Here is a 21,740-nt window from a genome sequence, read left to right on the forward strand (position 1 = left end):
TCAACCAAGGCCAACAGTTGACTCCCCGATCTTTGACACGCCCTCAGCCAAGGCAAACAGTGGACCCCCGATCTTTGACATGCCATCAGCCAAGGCAAACAGTGGACTCCCCGATCTTTGACATGCCACAGCCAAGGCAAACAGTTGACTCCCCGATCTTTGACACGCCACCAGCCAAGGCAAACAGTTGACTCTCCGATATTTGACATGCCATCAGTCAAGGCAAACAGTGGACTCCCCGATCTTTGACATGCCATCAAACAAGGCAAACAGTTGACTCTCCGATCTTTGACATGCCAACCCAGCCAAGGCAAACAGTTGACTCCCCGATCTTTGACATGCCATCAGCCAAGGCAAACAGTTGACTCCCCGATCTTTGACATGCTCCCCGATCAACCAAGGCAAACAGTGTACTCCCCGATCTTTGACATGCAATCAGCCAAGGCAAACAGTGGACTCTCCCGATCTTTGACACGCCATGCCACCAGCCATCTTTGACAGCCATCAAACAGTTGACTCCCCTTTGATCTTTGACATGCCATCAACCAAGGCAAACAGTGACTCCCCGATCTTTGACAGTGTGACTCCCCGATCTTTGACATGCAATCAGCCAAGGCAAACAGTTGACTCCCCGATCTTTGACATGCCATCAGCCAAGGCAAACAGTGGACTCCCCGATCTTTGACACGCCACCAGCCAAGGCAAACAGTTGACTCTCCGATATTTGACATGCCATCAGCCAAGGCAAACAGTGGACTCCCCGATCTTTGACACGCCATCAACCAAGGCAAACAGTTGACTCCCCGATCTTTGACACGCCATCAACCAAGGCAAACAGTGTGACTCCCCGATCTTTGACATGCCATCAGCCAAGGCAAACAGTTGACTCCCCGATCTTTGACATGCCATCAGCCAAGGCAAACAGTTGACTCCCCGATCTTTGACATGCCATCAACCAAGGCAAACAGTTGACTCCCCGATCTTTGACATGCAATCAGCCAAGGCAAACAGTGGACTCCCCGATCTTTGACAAAATCAGTGCAAACAGTTGACTCCCCGATCTTTGACATGCAATCAGCCAAGGCAAACAGCCGATCTTTGAACCATCAGCCAAGGCAAACAGTGGACTCCCCGATCTTTGACACGCCATCAACCAAGGCAAACAGTTGACTCCCCGATCTTTGACATGCCATCAACCAAGGCAAACAGTTGACTCCCCGATCTTTGACACGCCATCAACCACGGCAAACAGTTGACTCCCCGATCTTTGACATGCCATCAACCAAGGCAAACAGTGGACTCCTTTGACATGCCATCAACCAAGGCAAACAGTGTACTCCCCCGATCTTGATCTTTGACACGCCACCAACCAAGGCAAACAGTTGACTCCCCGTTGACTCCCCGATCTTTGACATGCCATCAACCAAGGCAAACAGTGGACTCCCGATCTTTGACACGCCATCAGCCAAGGCAAACAGTTGACTCCCCGATCTTTGACATGCCATCAGCCAAGGCAAACAGTGGACTCCCCGATCTTTGACAATCCAAGGGCAAACAGTTGACTCCCCGATCTTTGACACGCCATCAACCAAGGCAAACAGTGTACTCCCCGATCTTTGACATGCCATCAGCCAAGGGCAAACAGTTGACTCCCCGATCTTTGATCTTGGACTCCCCGATCTTTGACACGCCATCAACCAAGGCAAACAGTTGACTCCCCGATCTTTGACATGCCATCAGCCAAGGCAAACAGTTGACTCCCCGATCTTTGACATGCCATCAGCCAAGGCAAACAGTTGACTCCCCGATCTTTGACATGCCATCAGTCAAGGCAAACAGTTGACTCCCAGCCAAGGCAAAGCAGATCTTTGACATGCCATCAACCAAGGCAAACAGTTGACTCCCCGATCTTTGACATGCCATCAGTCAAGGCAAACAGTTGACTCCCCGATCTTTGACACGCCACCAACCAAGGCAAACAGTGGACTCCCCGATCTTTGACATGCCACCAGCCAAGGCAAACAGTTGACTCCCCGATCTTTGACACGCCACCAACCAACGCAAACAGTTGACTCCCCGATCCTTGAAATTGTTTGTTCCAAAGAATATAAGTGATGAGGGGTGAATTCTGATCAAGGATTATCCATTCCTCTAAGTTATGTATATTATCAACTGGCGTTTCTCCTTTGGGTGCATGTCTTTGAGTTATGCATAGATATTTTTCGTTTGGTGAGTGAGTGAGTGGAGTGAGTGAGTGAGTGAGTATAAGAGCACACACGCTATTTTGTATTAAATCAGATATTCAACCTGCATTTCGCTTTCAAGATGATAACGATCAACACATACGAACTAAAGTGGGTGCTCACTTTGAGTTCGTTATAAGGGTGGTTTATTGTCTTTGTATATTTGAATGAATTAAAGTTGGGTCTAAATCATATTATAATAAATTAGTCGATGCTCCTGCTTCAATCAATCTTTATTCAGTCTTAAAAAGGCCATAGGCATGTAGTACATTTAAAGTTTACATGAGCAGTTAGTTCATTTACACATTCTTACACATTCTTTTCTATAACAAACTTTTTTCTTAAACTCATAGCGGTATAGATACACGTTGCCAGATTCTGTAATAATAATTTGTTAGTATCTTTTAACAATGAGATTAATTTTCTTACACTTGGATGCTTATAATAGTATGGCTTAGACTAGAAGTAAATGTAATTCATCTTCTACAGTGTTGATGTTACATAATTGACATATTCTGTTTTCTCTTGGCATGCCTGCATACCTGTCAGTTTCAATAAATAATTCATGGGAAGAGCAACGAAAGCGAGAGAGAGATATATACGAAACCTGTTTACGTCGATTTCTGCTAAATAGTCTTCAAAACGGATATTAGATTTGCATCGATTATATTATTAACATTTTGTTGATAGAAGTAATGTTTTTGACCAAGATTGGAAATGTATATCTTTCATTCTTTGTGTAAATGTTATGATACAATTTGCATGGGACTGAACATTGTAATCACACCATACATAACCATAACCTATTTTGTACAACAACTCTCTATTATCAGTCACCTAATTTCTTTTCCCATTTTCGTCATACAATTTCATCATATCATAACATTTTTTTCGGAAACCTATGGCATGGCATATGCAGTAATCTTACCCAATACGTTATGGCTTTAATGGAGGAATATTTAAACAATGGGAATTTACCTAATTCTCCGTAAACCATAATATTACATGTGTTCGGTTTTGCACAAAGACACTTTGCTTGCATGAAATAACTCTTTCAATGCTATCATACCTTATTTCAGTGCCATATAGAAGTATTGGGCTTATCTTCATATCGAATATTTTAAAGAATGTGTTAAAGGACATTTCATGTTTTTAAACAAATAAATTAGGCTTGTACTGACGCTTGTGTTGTGTGTTTGTACCAGGAAAGGATATTAGAGAAATATACACCAAGGTACTTATACACACTGGTAGTTTCCCTTTACAATACCTTTTTTCTAATTTAGAAAGTTTTCCACCTTTCTTAAAGACGATACTTTTGGTTTTGTCTCTGTTTACACAATTTATATTGGTCAGAAAATGTGTCTAATTCATCTATTTGTTTCTATAAACAGCTAACAGTACTAGATAATAATGCAATATCATATGCAAAGAGTAGCAGAAATAGTTGCACTGTATCTGGGCGTAGTTGGATCCCATTCGTACATGTGTTACATATTTACATTGCCAATTCATTAATGAAAAACGTAAAAAGGAAAGGGCGTAAAATACAGCCTTGAACACCTAGTTCACTAATAAAAGCTTCAGATAATTCATGCTTATTCCTTACACACATTTTAACATTTTCGTATATACTATTCAACATTTTATTCATTTTACTCCTGCGATTGTGCGATTGCAGAAGTCCCCATAGTTTATTCTGCTGCACAGAATCAAAAGCCTTTGCAAAATCCACAAATAATGCGTAGAACTTTCCACCCTTTGAGTTGAGATAATGGTTGTCACCCCCTTCCAATTTTTTATTTGGAGAGGGGGTGTGGGTGGGTGTGTGGGGTGGTTGTGGGGTTGGGTGGGAGGGGGTGACAACCATTATTGGCATGAGTATATATTATCCCTTCCTAAAGCCCGTTTGATCCTCGTATAACGTATCTATGACATCAGCCCATTTATCTAATCTGTGGTTGATAATATAAGTAAACAACTTGCCAAATATACTCAGTACAGTTATTCCACAATAGTTATTGGTAAGTATTCATTTTCCATAAATCAGTTCATTCAATTATGTATAAATCAATATATGAACTGGTCACAAAAAGAAAGAAATAATGTGATCAGTTCATACATTGACTTCTAAGAGCATGAAACACTTGTTTCTTATTTCATGTACATGTACAGCTCACGTCTAAAGCGATGATGCTGCGAATGATGAAGACACTTAATCACCTTTAGGCCTGTTTCTATCCTGTGAATTGGAAGACAACGAAGAGGTGATTATCATTCAAAATTAATTTTTCACATATAAATGTAGGTTAATCTTCGATGCCCTAAGTGAACTTATACATTTAGAACGCTTTAAGCACATTGTATCTCGATATGTAGCTGACATGTTATTGACATGTGACGAACGAGTGATTGATGTCAGCCTATAGCGTATCAATGCATGACCTAATGCATTTTTATCGGAAGATTGATTATAATCAGTTTCTATCCAAATGATCTTTACATGTCAAAAATATATATTCAGTTTTAACATATTATGAATAGACTGGTCAAAACCAGTAGGTATTCTTGACTAAGAAATGGTATTTTGTTCATAATATCAATCACTCAATGCAGACTGTGGTGTGGCTTTAAACAGAAAAGAAAACACGAGTCCACCATGATCTATCCATGCTTTCTCTAACTAAAGGATGTCTTACACAGCCGAGCTAATTAGTGGATATCATACATTGCACGCGCAGTTGTGACTTAAGTTTCTCCAGCGAATGGCTGTGAACTCGACCAAACATAAAGTCTATCGACAGTCAACAAATGTGCCACTTTTAACTAGACATCAAGCTATGCGTTACATAATGCATTAGTAATAATGAACTATGTACATTTAGATATTACTTGTACGTCAGTGTATATATCCAAATCTTGTTTAGTAGTCATTGCAGGAATTTTCATGAACTTTGTTATTCTGTGCATTGCAATACAAGCCATGTTAACATGCACTAATTTTCATGGTGGTACATTTTTGTTGCACATATAGAAAATACTAAACGATGTTCCGTGCAACACCATTCAGGAGTTTCATAAATATGGTATTACATGGGACATCGTTTAGTATTTTATTACTTACCCCAAAATTAGCAATATAATATCTCAGAATTCAACTTACAAAACGAGTACATTACGCCGTTATAAACAGAGGTAACGCGTATGAATACATGTATGATTGTCATCATTAGCGTATTTGATTTGATTTTTTTAAATAAACAAGGGTAGTGAAAAAGGGACCAAATGACTTCAACCAACCAATTATTTTTTTTATGCTATTACTCGCAACCGAGCTTAGAACACTTGAAACTTCCGTCCAAAGTATCCAACGAGTGCATTACGCCCGCACAACTTGTTCACGCGCATACTCGGTCATGTGACAGAGTGCAAATAGTTCCGGCAGCACGCGATATTATTACACAATGTGTAATAACCTTGTAGATTTAAACAGTGATATCTTCAACAGGTGAGTAATAAATGTGCATGTTCAATTAACCTGTCTTTTGTGATTACATCAATGTTATTATATTCAAATATTTGCAATCCAAACTAGTGTATGCCTGACTCAAGTGTACAAGATTCGTGTATGTAAGCTTTTAAGAAATTGTCATTTCTGTAATGCTTACGGGATAGCCTGGAGGTTAATGTGTTAATGTGTTAATGTGTTGTTTGTCACGATTTTTTCATGTGGGAAACACAGTCGTGTGAGGCGTCGTATAATGCTGTACTAAGTTGCTGAAATAACCCAGAGCCGAACCAACTTCGTATTTGTAATATCTATAGGGGACTTTAACTAACACATACCTATCCTATTTTAACAACTGTACATATTGACATTTGTGGCTATCTGCACAAGCGACTGCTTGGTGTGGAGTAGGTATACACATGGAACAAAGTATCGCTACACCTGTGATTTCTAATCCCCATATAGCCATATATATTCATATCATAATTCTGTAGGTTTGTATGATTATTTTTACCCTTTGGGTGCTCCGTACTTTTAGATATACACGTGCTGCGATCAAAGGCGAACATCACGTGCAACCTGTTGATACGATGAAAAATATGCGATGTTACGATACATTTTTGTGTGTATATTTGTTGTCATTGTTAACGGCAGCAAATAGATTTTAGTTACCGTTCCTGGTCAACAAACAGGAGAGATTTGATCGTTCGGGAAGTTTCGGTATCGAAGTGGCTTACCGACATTACATATGTGCACCTTACTTGATTTCAAATTTCAAAATTTGAAGTTTGTTCGTACATGAATATTAAGATGTCCGGGCAATATTAGGAGGCATATTACTGAATATGATGTCGATAAACTTAATGGATTGTTAATTTGATTATGTGTCGTTTAGTATCTGTTTCTTTGTTGTTTAACGTCGCACTCAGCAGTATTCCAGCTATATGGCAGCTGTCTGTAAATAATCGAGTCTGGACAAGACAGTTCAGCTACCAACCACGCTTGCAAGCCTGATCACACGATCCTGTTTTTACGACAAACATGGGTTGCCGAAGACCAATTCCATCCTGGATCTTCACGGGTAGTTAACAGTTTAGTCTGTAACAGTCAAACATGCAAAGAACATGCATTTAAAAGCCATTGGAAGTACTGTAGTTAACTACGACGACACTGTACTTGACGCTATATCATGGAAGGTTAGGTTTATACGTGCTTAAAATCAGGAATGCAGGTAAGACACAAACTCCAAGATTGCTCATATAAAGGATATAAATTCGATCAGAATGCAAATGTAGACTGCGTTCCAGAGCTGAACGCTCGCAATAAAAGTCAAAGTAGCAAATACTTACAGGACAAGGCAAGAAATTCAGGGTATTGACATCCTTACACGAAGAAATGTATCAGGCAATATATAGATCCTGCCATCCTCGGTCTTCCCGCAATAGCGTATATTTTTTAATTGTGATTGGGCGTGTGTGCATACTTATTTGTCTGATCAGGATGAAAATAGGGTATTCCACACTATTCTCAAAAGAGGCAAAGATGTTGGACATTATCACTCAGGTTTACTGTTGAGTTTGCTGATGGTTCAGTTTTGCTGAAAAAATAAACAAGTGTCAACAAATCCAATCAACACAAGCTCAGTTGATGTTGTTTATGGAGCTGCTCTGCATCACGTCTATATGCCCTGTTTTGAGAAGAGCACCCCTGTGGAATCATCTTCTCGAAAAAAGTCAGCAGGCCTTAAAGGTGAAACAGAAGGGTTTCTTTTTGATGCTCAGTATCAGTCATTTCCCACTCATAACTGTCAACATGTGACTATACATAGGAAGTGTAGATAATGTCAGTGGATGCCCAGGGTCGGTACAAACACAGCATCTCGAACTTTCTATTTCTTACTTCGCAATGCTTGTGATTTTGACTCAGAAATCAGTCCATGATAGGACAGAGAATATGCAAAATAGATAACTGTAATATGCTCTTGAATAGGGCCGTATAGAGCATCAGACCGATCCAGCTGAACAAACCTCACCATGTGTTTTTTTTGGGGTGAATAAACTAAAATATTTTTATCATTGAAAACTTTCCCCTTTGACACTAATAGACAAGATAAGGGAACAACACGGTAAACATGAGGACCTTGCATCCAAAGTACGAAGTTGTCCAACTCTCCATCGTTCTTGGTGCCGTAGGTTTGATGCCACCTACTCTCTTGACTGACATTGAAGGAGCGTACCCGGGTTTGTTTGATGCCAAGAACACAGTCAATCTAAAATTCCTGTTAATGTAGAAGATGTAGTGCTGGGGAAAATTCACATTCTCTGAACCGTTCTTAGGGAGCTCTTCCTGGTTCCATTCATTGTCTGGTCTGCGTGTAGCTACAGAGGGAGCAAGGGTCTTGGGTTGGGGATGAGCCTTACCAGCCTGACATGCCAGGATCACCCGAACCCTCTTTCTTGCATTTATGTATTTCAATCAGTAAATTATAATAAATCAATACGAGATACGAGGAGAAAAGTGAAATCCCGTGAAACGGCAATTCGTTTTATGTGCAGTTGACACATCCCTATACCTTATGTCATTTAGGTAATTAAGAATTTATATTACGACTAACTATATATTTGATTGTGAAATTATTTTCTATCTGTAAAAGAACATAAAAACATAAGGTAGATGGCTATTTGGTTTTATGAACCAAAACTATAAGTGGCAAGGTTCTTACGATGTCTCATGATCTTATGTTGTAAATTTGCTTGTCATAGCAAACATGAGTTGGTTCTATTTAAGTACAATGTACTGACCTGACCTGTTAACTGCCAAGTGCACATTATTGAATAACGCGATCAGTTCACAACGATATGACTGTAAGCCTTGTTCCGTCCTGCCTGGGTCTTCCGTCCCGTATCTATTGCGTGAATGTTAAATGTCCGGGTAATATTAGGGGTAAAACATTGAATATGATGTCGATTGTGGAATGGATTGTTTATTTGATAATGTGTCGTTTGATATTTGTTTGTTTGTTGTTTAACGCTGCACCCAGGAATACTCCAGCGATATGACGGCGATCTGAAAATAATCGAATCTGGACCAGACAATCCAGTAATCAACGTCATGAGCATCGATCTACGCAACTTTGATACGATGACAAGTGTGAACCAAGTCAGCGAGCCTGACCACCCGATTCCGTTAGCCGCCTCTTACGACAAGCATGGATTAATGAAGACCAATTCTATCCGGATCCATACATATAGTGTCTTTTAATAAAAGAACTAAGCATCAAGTAATGAATGACGATTTGTTAAGTGAAGAAGAAAAGCCAGAGGACCCTGAAAAAAGACGTGTCTTATGACTATGGAGTGTTGGTCCCTAAGTGTTTTAGTGAATGGTGTTGTAGGCCGCATTCATCAATACAACAGCTTTCTCACGACGGCCTGAACATATAGAGATCTCGACAAACAACCCATAGCTCAAGATGGCATGAGTCAGTATCCAGAACCTCAGGAATAATTTATTGTACATACAATGGGCCAGGTCACACATAACCACACGACTTATAGCTATAAAAACAGGTTCATTCTTGATAGAAAGATGTTTTCTTACCGCTACTAACATATATACGGGCATGACGCTTAAAGGGAATGTGATACGAAGGTGTGCTAAAGCATAAATCAAAACTGTGTTTGGACACATTCATTTGCTAATATTATATTAGGATTAAACATGATATTTGCTGATCGAGTAGTTTCACATATGCTGATATAATGATTATAAGGCAGAGCTACGTGTAAGAGAAAGATGTTGCAGATTTTTTTACACTGATACAGTGAACTGATCCGTAAAAGCTTATGCAAATACTGGGTAGCTACAATAGTTTAACCCGTTTACCATCATTCAGTACTTGTGGCTTGTGTAAAATACCGGGTTTTAGACGGCTGTGGTCGGTCTGCCTCAGTTTTAACCCTTTAGATTATCAATTTCTTCAATGGTGAGAAATAAATCTGTGGAATTCTTATAATCATATCCATATTTCTCTTTGTGCCTCTTAATTGCTTTTTGAACAACACCAAGCGTATATCCAAAATCCAACAAAGCTTGAACAGAGGGTGAATGTTCACATCCTCTTCTTCCTTCCGTAGTCGTCAATGTTGGTTCCACTGAGTCCATACCACCAGCATCCCTGGTGGAACTGCATTAGGGGAAGCTTGGGACGAATGTTCAGAAGATCGTAATGTCCTTATCCTTGTCGTGACTGCATTCCTGGCAAGATGGTTAATGTAGTCACAATGAGCAGAGTGTTGTTTATGGGCAGAAAAAGGATCATCATCCACGTCCCAATCTCTGAGTGAAAAGGAACAGTAGAAACATCTCACTCTGTCCGCAGATCCAATGTAGAAAAACCCAGCCATCGACATGTTTTGTGAAGAATGGAGCTCCCCTTTAAGTGGCCATCCAACGAAAGAAGACACTCTCTTGGCAATGGAAACATACTCCTTGTGTCCAGCCTTTGTTGGATCGTATCCTGATGGTCCTCTTGTAAGTGTTGACGATCCCGTAACTTCCCTGGGTAACGGAAACCACTTTTTCAAGAACGTACAACCAGGAGAATATTTTCTGTGGACCTCAAGAGGTTTTTCCTTCCGTGTCCAGTTGTACAGTTTTAATCCACAGAAGGTACACACAACCTGGTCGATTTCCCCTGTGAATACGAACCCAGCTACTGCCAGCTGTATTGGGAAGGCTAGTCCAGTCCAGTGGTGATATGTGGCCAGTCGTTTCTGGATGTTCTCTCTCTCATTTGTAGCCTCGCCTGGTTGTTTAGATTCCTTGATTTCATCGAAGGTCACGCCAGCTTGAAGCGAACTTGGGCTTCCTGTAAAGCTTGTAGAAACACCTACAGCATCGGTGACGTCCATAGCAGACCTCGTCTGTTGACAGATAACCTCTGTGTATTGCAGTGATTTAGTATTTATAGAGCTGACGTGTTGATATGACCTGTGTCGCATTCAAGTGACACTGAACTATTCAGAGACAGGCTTAGTCTGAGTCACATAGACTTGTGTTTTGCTGTGCTGAAATGTGAATGACATGTAGGTATATACGTATATTTTCATATACGTAATTATTCTCAATAAAACACAAATAATTATAAATACTATTGATTTAGTAATATTACTGAATGAAACGATAGGATTAAATAACATTATTCATCACAAGCCAGTCAATAATATTTTACATGTTTATTATGAATTCTTTAAGGAATGTATATTAGGAATGCTACTGTTTCGTTGATAATGCCACTAAATGTGGCTTAATGCTATTACAAGATGTATGTATTTTATCCATGTAATATTGCTATAATATTAAGTAATATTACTACGTGATAATAGCATATCTAATAGTACAGCCCGTAAATCTTACACCATAATTATACATTGTATTGCAACCAGCAACACAGCTACTTTAAGAGAAGCGTAATATTTTTTCAGACAGTCATGACACATATCGGTTGAGTGCAGATTGAATTATTCACAGGGCGCTGTCATGTATAGTCCCGACAATGACGTGGATCTTGTTTAGCAACAACTGTTGTCCATTGTGGGAAAACCCATGTTGTGTTTGAAGGCTATGTTACCGTGATGCGTTTTCAACTACATTAAGAGCTTGTTTTAGTTTCCTATATTTAATAACACTATTTTTGGTTTTATAGATGTAATACATGTCATAGATACATATACAAAACACAAATGTACACAGAAAGATACAAATGCAGAGAATAACTGACAGACACACACACGAACACATACAAAGGGCACACTGTATGGACGTGAAACAAATTATCGTAAACAGGTTTCAAGATCAAGTTATTTGGGTTGTTAGTGTCTTCACGATTTGTTCTGAGCAATGCTGAATCACAACAGTCATTCACAACACTATAGTTCCTGTCCTAGCATTAGTTTAATTGATGCCACTCACGTTGTTTTTTAATCTTACAACTGAGACCAGAAATAACTTGCACTTGTCGGTACAACAGTACAACTAGAACAAATCATGAAGTACATGTAGATTACAATAGTGATTATTAGACACTGTTTGTATTGTTTGCATTGCCCAATTGTTTGTCAGTCATCTTACAGATTTAAACTTAACGCCGAATACTTAGTCCGATTTAGTGCAGAGAATTATATTCATAATCAAGGATGTATATTACGCAGATTAAACTTTACTTGCACACCCGTGGGTGAGATGCCCATGTGAGATATATGGTATACCATATGTGTACGATCGAAATCCAGGTCAATGAATGGTGATGATCTAAGGTCAGATGATGATGGACTACTTTCCTGATGACAATTCATTGATAAGTTACTCGTGCTTCAGTCGAACGCAGACCTGTTTTCCGTGTCAAGCAACTTTATCCCTACCTGTCTTTTTGTTTTTGTTTGCGACAGGTACATTTTAAACGGGTATTAATGCAATAAAACATACTTAGAATATATCACGACTGTACCTATTTGTCTCTACTAATTCCCTTTATCGTTTACGATGTACGTGTGAGCGGTTGAGTATGGTCTTACGTGAGTGAATGAGTATAGTTTTACGCCGCTTTTAGCAATGTTCCAGCAATATCACGGCGGGGGACACCAGAAATTGGCTTCACGCATTGTACCCATGTGGGGAATCGAACCTGGGTAGTCGGCGTGACGAGTGAATGCTTTAACCACTGGGCTACACCGCCCCTCGTTTACTATTGACAGACAGTCGTCCAGTAATCACTATGTACATGTCCACTGTTACGTTTTTCTGTTCAAACACACAGATGGAGTAGATATTGTCTTAAATTCACACACAATAGAATTAAACTGTAAACGCATTTCTTGAACAAAAGCAATGAAATTGTACAGTATTAACAAAAAAAAAGAAGGAAAGAGTTTGCAAGTAAAATAACTAAATACGTTTTTTTTAAAAATAATTTCCTATAATTCTTCTAATTCAGTCTGCCTCCGGATATTAAATTTAATCCAAGAGTGCTAGTAATACTTATTTTAAGAAGAAAGGACATCCACATCAGTTGTTAAGAGAAGCGCTTCCGTGTTTCCTTTTGTCAACTTCTTAATGTGACCCGTGAAGATCCGGGTTAGAATTGATCTTCAGTAACCTTTGTGTTTGGACACATTCATTTGCTAATATTATATTAGGATTAAACATGATATTTGCTGATCGAGTAGTTTCACATATGCTGATATAATGATTATAAGGCAGAGCTACGTGTAAGAGAAAGATGTTGCAGATTTTTTACACTGATACAGTGAACTGATCCGTAAAAGCTTATGCAAATACTGGGTAGCTACAATAGTTTAACCCGTTTACCATCATTCAGTACTTGTGGCTTGTGTAAAATACCGGGTTTTAGACGGCTGTGGTCGGTCTGCCTCAGTTTTAACCCTTTAGATTATCAATTTCTTCAATGGTGAGAAATAAATTTGTGGAATTCTTATAATCATATCCATATTTCTCTTTGTGCCTCTTAATTGCTTTTTGAACAACACCAAGCGTATATCCAAAATCCAACAAAGCTTGAACAGAGGGTGAATGTTCACATCCTCTTCTTCCTTCCGTAGTCGTCAATGTTGGTTCCACTGAGTCCATACCACCAGCATCCCCTGGTGGAACTGCATTAGGGGAAGCTTGGGACGAATGTTCAGAAGATCGTAATGTCCTTATCCTTGTCTTGACTGCATTCCTGGCAAGATGGTTAATGTAGTCACAATGAGCAGAGTGTTGTTTATGGGCAGAAAAAGGATCATCATCCACGTCCCAATCTCTGAGTGAAAAGGAACAGTAGAAACATCTCACTCTGTCCGCAGATCCAATGTAGAAAAACCCAGCCATCGACATGTTTTGTGAAGAATGGAGCTCCCTTTAAGTGGCCATCCAACGAAAGAAGACACTCTCTTGGCAATGGAAACATACTCCTTGTGTCCAGCCTTTGTTGGATCGTATCCTGATGGTCCTCTTGTAAGTGTTGACGATCCCGTAACTTCCCTGGGTAACGGAAACCACTTTTTCAAGAACGTACAACCAGGAGAATATTTTCTGTGGACCTCAAGAGGTTTTTCCTTCCGTGTCCAGTTGTACAGTTTTAATCCACAGAAGGTACACACAACCTGGTCGATTTCCCCTGTGAATACGAACCCAGCTACTGCCAGCTGTATTGGGAAGGCTAGTCCAGTCCAGTGGTGATATGTGGCCAGTCGTTTCTGGATGTTCTCTCTCATTTGTAGCCTCGCCTGGTTGTTTAGATTCCTTGATTTCATCGAAGGTCACGCCAGCTTGAAGCGAACTTGGGCTTCCTGTAAAGCTTGTAGAAACACCTACAGCATCGGTGACGTCCATAGCAGACCTCGTCTGTTGACAGATAACCTCTGTGTATTGCAGTGATTTAGTATTTATAGAGCTGACGTGTTGATATGACCTGTGTCGCATTCAAGTGACACTGAACTATTCAGAGACAGGCTTAGTCTGAGTCACATAGACTTGTGTTTTGCTGTGCTGAAATGTGAATGACATGTAGGTATATACGTATATTTTCATATACGTAATTATTCTCATTAAAACACAAATAATTATAAATACTATTGATTTAGTAATATTACTGAATGAAACGATAGGATTAAATAACATTATTCATCACAAGCCAGTCAATAATATTTTACATGTTTATTATGAATTCTTTAAGGAATGTATATTAGGAATGCTACTGTTTCGTTGATAATGCCACTAAATGTGGCTTAATGCTATTACAAGATGTATGTATTTTATCCATGTAATATTGCTATAATATTAAGTAATATTACTACGTGATAATAGCATATCTAATAGTACAGCCCGTAAATCTTACACCATAATTATACATTGTATTGCAACCAGCAACACAGCTACTTTAAGAGAAGCGTAATATTTTTTCAGACAGTCATGACACATATCGGTTGAGTGCAGATTGAATTATTCACAGGGCGCTGTCATGTATAGTCCCGACAATGACGTGGATCTTGTTTAGCAACAACTGTTGTCCATTGTGGGAAAACCCATGTTGTGTTTGAAGGCTATGTTACCGTGATGCGTTTTCAACTACATTAAGAGCTTGTTTTAGTTTCCTATATTTAATAACACTATTTTTGGTTTTATAGATGTAATACATGTCATAGATACATATACAAAACACAAATGTACACAGAAAGATACAAATGCAGAGAATAACTGACAGACACACACACGAACACATACAAAGGGCACACTGTATGGACGTGAAACAAATTATCGTAAACAGGTTTCAAGATCAAGTTATTTGGGTTGTTAGTGTCTTCACGATTTGTTCTGAGCAATGCTGAATCACAACAGTCATTCACAACACTATAGTTCCTGTCCTAGCATTAGTTTAATTGATGCCACTCACGTTGTTTTTTAATCTTACAACTGAGACCAGAAATAACTTGCACTTGTCGGTACAACAGTACAACTAGAACAAATCATGAAGTACATGTAGATTACAATAGTGATTATTAGACACTGTTTGTATTGTTTGCATTGCCCAATTGTTTGTCAGTCATCTTACAGATTTAAACTTAACGCCGAATACTTAGTCCGATTTAGTGCAGAGAATTATATTCATAATCAAGGATGTATATTACGCAGATTAAACTTTACTTGCACACCCGTGGGTGAGATGCCCATGTGAGATATATGGTATACCATATGTGTACGATCGAAATCCAGGTCAATGAATGGTGATGATCTAAGGTCAGATGATGATGGACTACTTTCCTGATGACAATTCATTGATAAGTTACTCGTGCTTCAGTCGAACGCAGACCTGTTTTCCGTGTCAAGCAACTTTATCCCTACCTGTCTTTTTGTTTTTGTTTGCGACAGGTACATTTTAAACGGGTATTAATGCAATAAAACATACTTAGAATATATCACGACTGTACCTATTTGTCTCTACTAATTCCCTTTATCGTTTACGATGTACGTGTGAGCGGTTGAGTATGGTCTTACGTGAGTGAATGAGTATAGTTTTACGCCGCTTTTAGCAATGTTCCAGCAATATCACGGCGGGGGGACACCAGAAATTGGCTTCACGCATTGTACCCATGTGGGGAATCGAACCTGGGTAGTCGGCGTGACGAGTGAATGCTTTAACCACTGGGCTACACCGCCCCTCGTTTACTATTGACAGACAGTCGTCCAGTAATCACTATGTACATGTCCACTGTTACGTTTTTCTGTTCAAACACACAGATGGAGTAGATATTGTCTTAAATTCACACACAATAGAATTAAACTGTAAACGCATTTCTTGAACAAAAGCAATGAAATTGTACAGTATTAACAAAAAAAAAGAAGGAAAGAGTTTGCAAGTAAAATAACTAAATACGTTTTTTTTAAAAATAATTTCCTATAATTCTTCTAATTCAGTCTGCCTCCGGATATTAAATTTAATCCAAGAGTGCTAGTAATACTTATTTTAAGAAGAAAGGACATCCACATCAGTTGTTAAGAGAAGCGCTTCCGTGTTTCCTTTTGTCAACTTCTTAATGTGACCCGTGAAGATCCGGGTTAGAATTGATCTTCAGTAACCTTTGTGTTTGGACACATTCATTTGCTAATATTATATTAGGATTAAACATGATATTTGCTGATCGAGTAGTTTCACATATGCTGATATAATGATTATAAGGCAGAGCTACGTGTAAGAGAAAGATGTTGCAGATTTTTTACACTGATACAGTGAACTGATCCGTAAAAGCTTATGCAAATACTGGGTAGCTACAACAGTTTAACCCGTTTACCATCATTCAGTACTTGTGGCTTGTGTAAAATACCGGGTTTTAGACGGCTGCGGTCGGTCTGCCTCAGTTTTAACCCTTTAGATTATCAATTTCTTCAATGGTGAGAAATAAATCTGTGGAATTCTTATAATCATATCCATATTTCTCTTTGTGCCTCTTAATTGCTTTTTGAACAACACCAAGCGTATATCCAAAATCCAACAAAGCTTGAACAGAGGGTGAATGTTCACATCCTCTTCTTCCTTCCGTAGTCGTCAATGTTGGTTCCACTGAGTCCATACCACCAGCATCCCCTGGTGGAACTGCATTAGGGGAAGCTTGGGACGAATGTTCAGAAGATCGTAATGTCCTTATCCTTGTCGTGACTGCATTCCTGGCAAGATGGTTAATGTAGTCACAATGAGCAGAGTGTTGTTTATGGGCAGAAAAAGGATCATCATCCACGTCCCAATCTCTGAGTGAAAAGGAACAGTAGAAACATCTCACTCTGTCCGCAGATCCAATGTAGAAAAACCCAGCCATCGACATGTTTTGTGAAGAATGGAGCTCCCCTTTAAGTGGCCATCCAACGAAAGAAGACACTCTCTTGGCAATGGAAACATACTCCTTGTGTCCAGCCTTTGTTGGATCGTATCCTGATGGTCCTCTTGTAAGTGTTGACGATCCCGTAACTTCCCTGGGTAACGGAAACCACTTTTTCAAGAACGTACAACCAGGAGAATATTTTCTGTGGACCTCAAGAGGTTTTTCCTTCCGTGTCCAGTTGTACAGTTTTAATCCACAGAAGGTACACACAACCTGGTCGATTTCCCCTGTGAATACGAACCCAGCTACTGCCAGCTGTATTGGGAAGGCTAGTCCAGTCCAGTGGTGATATGTGGCCAGTCGTTTCTGGATGTTCTCTCTCTCATTTGTAGCCTCGCCTGGTTGTTTAGATTCCTTGATTTCATCGAAGGTCACGCCAGCTTGAAGCGAACTTGGGCTTCCTGTAAAGCTTGTAGAAACACCTACAGCATCGGTGACGTCCATAGCAGACCTCGTCTGTTGACAGATAACCTCTGTGTATTGCAGTGATTTTGTATTTATAGAGCTGACGTGTTGATATGACCTGTGTCGCATTCAAGTGACACTGAACTATTCAGAGACAGGCTTAGTCTGAGTCACATAGACTTGTGTTTTGCTGTGCTGAAATGTGAATGACATGTAGGTATATACGTATATTTTCATATACGTAATTATTCTCAATAAAACACAAATAATTATAAATACTATTGATTTAGTAATATTACTGAATGAAACGATAGGATTAATTAACATTATTCATCACAAGCCAGTCAATAATATTTTACATGTTTATTATGAATTCTTTAAGGAATGTATATTAGGAATGCTACTGTTTCGTTGATAATGCCACTAAATGTGGCTTAATGCTATTACAAGATGTATGTATTTCATCCATGTAATATTGCTATAATATTAAGTAATATTACTACGTGATAATAGCATATCTAATAGTACAGCCCGTAAATCTTACACCATAATTATACATTGTATTGCAACCAGCAACACAGCTACTTTAAGAGAAGCGTAATATTTGTTCAGACAGTCATGACACATATCGGTTGAGTGCAGATTGAATTATTCACAGGGCGCCGTCATGTACAGTCCCGACAATGACGTGGATCTTGTTTAGCAACAACTGTTGTCCATTGTGGGAAAACCCATGTTGCATTTGAAGGCTATGTTACCGTGATGCGTTTTCAACTACATTAAGAGCTTGGTTTAGTTTCCTATCTTTACTAACACTATTTTTGGTTTTATAGATGTAATACATGTCATAGATACATATACAAAACACAAATGTACACAGAAAGATACAAATGCAGAGAATAACTGACAGACACACACACGAACACATACAAAGGGCACACTGTATGGACGTGAAACAAATTATCGTAAACAGGTTTCAAGATCAAGTTATTTGGGTTGTTAGTGTCTTCACGATTTGTTCTGAGCAATGCTGAATCACAACAGTCATTCAAAACACTATAGTTCCTGTCCTAGCATTAGTTTAATTGATGCCACTCACGTTGTTTTTTAAACTTACAACTGAGACCAGAAATAACTTGCACTTGTCGGTACAACAGTACAACTAGAACAAATCATGAAGTACATGTAGATTACAATAGTGATTATTAGACACTGTTTGTATTGTTTGCATTGCCCAATTGTTTGTCAGTCATCTTACAGATTTAGACTTAACGCCGAATACTTAGTCCGATTTAGTGCAGAGAATTATATTCATAATCAAGGATGTATATTACGCAGATTAAACTTTACTTGCACACCCGTGGGTGAGATGCCCATGTGAGATATATGGTATACCATATGTGTACGATCGAAATCCAGGTCAATGAATGGTGATGATCTAAGGTCAGATGATGACGGACTACTTTCCTGATGACAATTCATTGATAAGTTACTCGTGCTTCAGTCGAACGCAGACCTGTTTTCCGTGTCAAGCAACTTTATCCCTACCTGTCTTTTTGTTTTTGTTTGCGACAGGTACATTTTAAACGGGTATTTATGCAATAAAACATACTTAGAATATATCACGACTGTACCTATTTGTCTCTACTAATTCCCTTTATCGTTTACGATGTACGTGTGAGCGGTTGAGTATGGTCTTACGTGAGTGAATGAGTATAGTTTTACGCCGCTTTTAGCAATGTTCCAGCAATATCACGGCGGGGACACCAGAAATTGGCTTCACGCATTGTACCCATGTGGGAATCGAACCTGGGTAGTCGGCGTGACGAGTGAATGTTTTAACCACTGGGCTACACCGCCCCTCGTTTACTATTGACAGACAGTCGTCCAGTAATCACTATGTACATGTCCACTGTTACGTTTTTCTGTTCAAACACACAGATGGAGTAGATATTGTCTTAAATTCACACACAATAGAATTAAACTGTAAACGCATTTTTTGAACAAAAGCAATGAAATTGTACAGTATTAACAAAAAAAAAGAAGGAAAGAGTTTGCAAGTAAAATAACTAAATACGTTTTTTTAAAAATTAATTTCCTATAATTCTTCTAATTCAGTCTGCCTCCGGATATTAAATTTAATCCAAGAGTGCTAGTAATACTTATTTTAAGAAGAAAGGACATCCACATCAGTTGTTAAGAGAAGCGCTTCCGTGTTTCCTTTTGTCAACTTCTTAATGTGACCCGTGAAGATCCGGGTTAGAATTGATCTTCAGTAACCTTTGTTTGTCGAAAGAGGCGACTGACGGGATCGGGTCAAAATAAAACATGAGTCTCATTAACCTATTCAGACAATGACCTACTTTTAAGCCGATCCGATATTTCTCGTGTGAAAGTGAAAATAGACGGCACAAACAACTATGGTTACATTGAATTGCAATTCCTTGTTTCATAAGAAAATGGTATTTACAAATGAATTTTAATTTTAAACTTTAGTAACATCGTATTTCTATATTTTATGGCGAGGTTTAGGCAACATTACCTTAACTAAGACCTCACAGGCTGCCCCAGTTTGATGAGGTCGTAAAATAATTCACAATGCATCTGGCTCACTGGTTACACCTGTTATGTGTTTTTTTGCGCTTGTTCGGTGTAGTTCCGTAACGCACAATGTGATTGATATATTATCAGGTTCGTACCAGACCGCCAAACCTTTCTAGCGGCAGAGTCTCCTTTTGAGATTCCACGATTTCCAGGCTTCTGTTTGTCAGTGCTCGCTGTACGACAGAGCACGCTGCACGACATGTCTGCACGGATTATAAGGAGCGTAGTGTTGCAATATACACGTGCTTGGATGTATCAAATAATACTGATTAATATTTATATATCCAGTTAAATGAATTGGTCTCAAAATTCTGGACTGGTTATTGTACTAAGTTGCGCAATAGGACGGAACCCAGTCAAAAGCAAACGAGACTGTTGTGTAATCAATGTTTTGACTTGGTCATGTTCGCTAACTTGGTTGACACATGTCATCATATCCCAATTGCGTAGATCGATGTTCATGCTGTTGATCACTGGATTGTCTGGTCCAGACTCGATTATTTACAAACCGTCGCCATGTAGCTGGCATATTGGTGAGTGCGGCGTTAAACAAACAAACAAATATTGAACGGCACATGATGAAATTAACAATCCATTCGACTATCGACATCATATTCAGTGTTATTCCCCTTAATACTGCCAGGACATTTAACATTCACGTAAACGATACGGGACAGAAGACAGAGGACGGAACATATACATGCAGCATGCCCTGAAGTACTGCACAAGGCTTACAGTCCTATCGTGGCTGAATTAATCGTGTTATTCAATACTATGCACTACTCAGTTAACAGGCCAGGTCAGGTCAGCACATATATAGAACCAACACATGTTTGCTATGACGAGCTATTTTCGATTGTGAAATAATTCTATATCTAAAAAGAATACAAAAATATAACATAGACTGAAATATTTCATCCTATTTGGTTTTATGAATGAAGATTAAAATCAGAAAAAGTGTTTTAAACGACGATGGACTGCGAGGAAATAAACAAGATCCGTTCTTGCTGTAAATGAAGACAGCCATTCACCTGTCATAAGATTTCTATGTCGCTATGCCTCGATCTCAGTAATTAAAGAGAATGTGTCATGTTTACGAACATATAAGCAGCACGATATTTGTCCTTGCCCATGGCATGTATTATATGGGTCAGTCCGGTCTATCAACAGCTGCAGAACTGACAGATTAAGGCTGACCAATACGACAACGTCATCAGAGGCTGTAGGCTTAACTGCAGATTAGGCGGACTAATGCTTTTAGAAACAACTTGCTCTTAGGCAAATGGCGCAATGTTTTCAAGCGTAAACTGACCTTGAAGACATACGTCACTCTCCATAGGAGTAAGTGGATAAGGCTTACACCGCAAATCTCTCCCAATACCACGGCTAGGGACACCAGAAATGGGCTTCACACATTATCCCCGTGCGGGAAATCGAACCCGGGTCTTTGGGGTGACGCTTAACCATAGCCAGAGTTCAGGGAACAGTATCTTCCGTGCCCTCCCCTGACAACTCCCCAAACTGCAATGAGGTTGGCGTTTGTTC

General features: G+C 39.2%; 2 protein-coding genes across 2 annotated transcripts; both read right to left on the reverse strand.

Annotated features, from left to right (window-relative positions):
- Positions 1-9,890: 9,890 nt before the first annotated feature.
- Positions 9,891-10,696, reverse strand: LOC124258282 (baculoviral IAP repeat-containing protein 3-like). Its single transcript, XM_046692348.1, has one exon. It carries the CDS (start codon positions 10,662-10,664, stop codon positions 9,891-9,893), a length of 774 nt encoding a protein of 257 aa, XP_046548304.1. The 5' UTR covers positions 10,665-10,696.
- Positions 10,697-16,633: 5,937 nt separating this feature from the next.
- On the reverse strand, positions 16,634-17,728 carry LOC124258318 (baculoviral IAP repeat-containing protein 3-like). Its single transcript, XM_046692402.1, has one exon. It carries the CDS (start codon positions 17,718-17,720, stop codon positions 16,671-16,673), a length of 1,050 nt encoding a protein of 349 aa, XP_046548358.1. The 5' UTR covers positions 17,721-17,728; the 3' UTR covers positions 16,634-16,670.
- Between the last annotated feature and the right edge of the window lie 4,012 nt (positions 17,729-21,740).

The sequence above is a fragment of the Haliotis rubra genome, unplaced genomic scaffold, assembly GCF_003918875.1.
Source record: "Haliotis rubra isolate DU_JTF1 unplaced genomic scaffold, ASM391887v1 Scf69, whole genome shotgun sequence".
Classification (NCBI taxonomy): Eukaryota; Metazoa; Mollusca; class Gastropoda; order Lepetellida; family Haliotidae; genus Haliotis; species Haliotis rubra.

Bases quoted from the DNA above. Each gene is read 5' to 3' on its own strand.
- LOC124258282 (XM_046692348.1), bottom strand. From the start codon at position 10,664: ATGGACGTCACCGATGCTGTAGGTGTTTCTACAAGCTTTACAGGAAGC.
- LOC124258318 (XM_046692402.1), bottom strand. From the start codon at position 17,720: ATGCGACACAGGTCATATCAACACGTCAGCTCTATAAATACAAAATCA.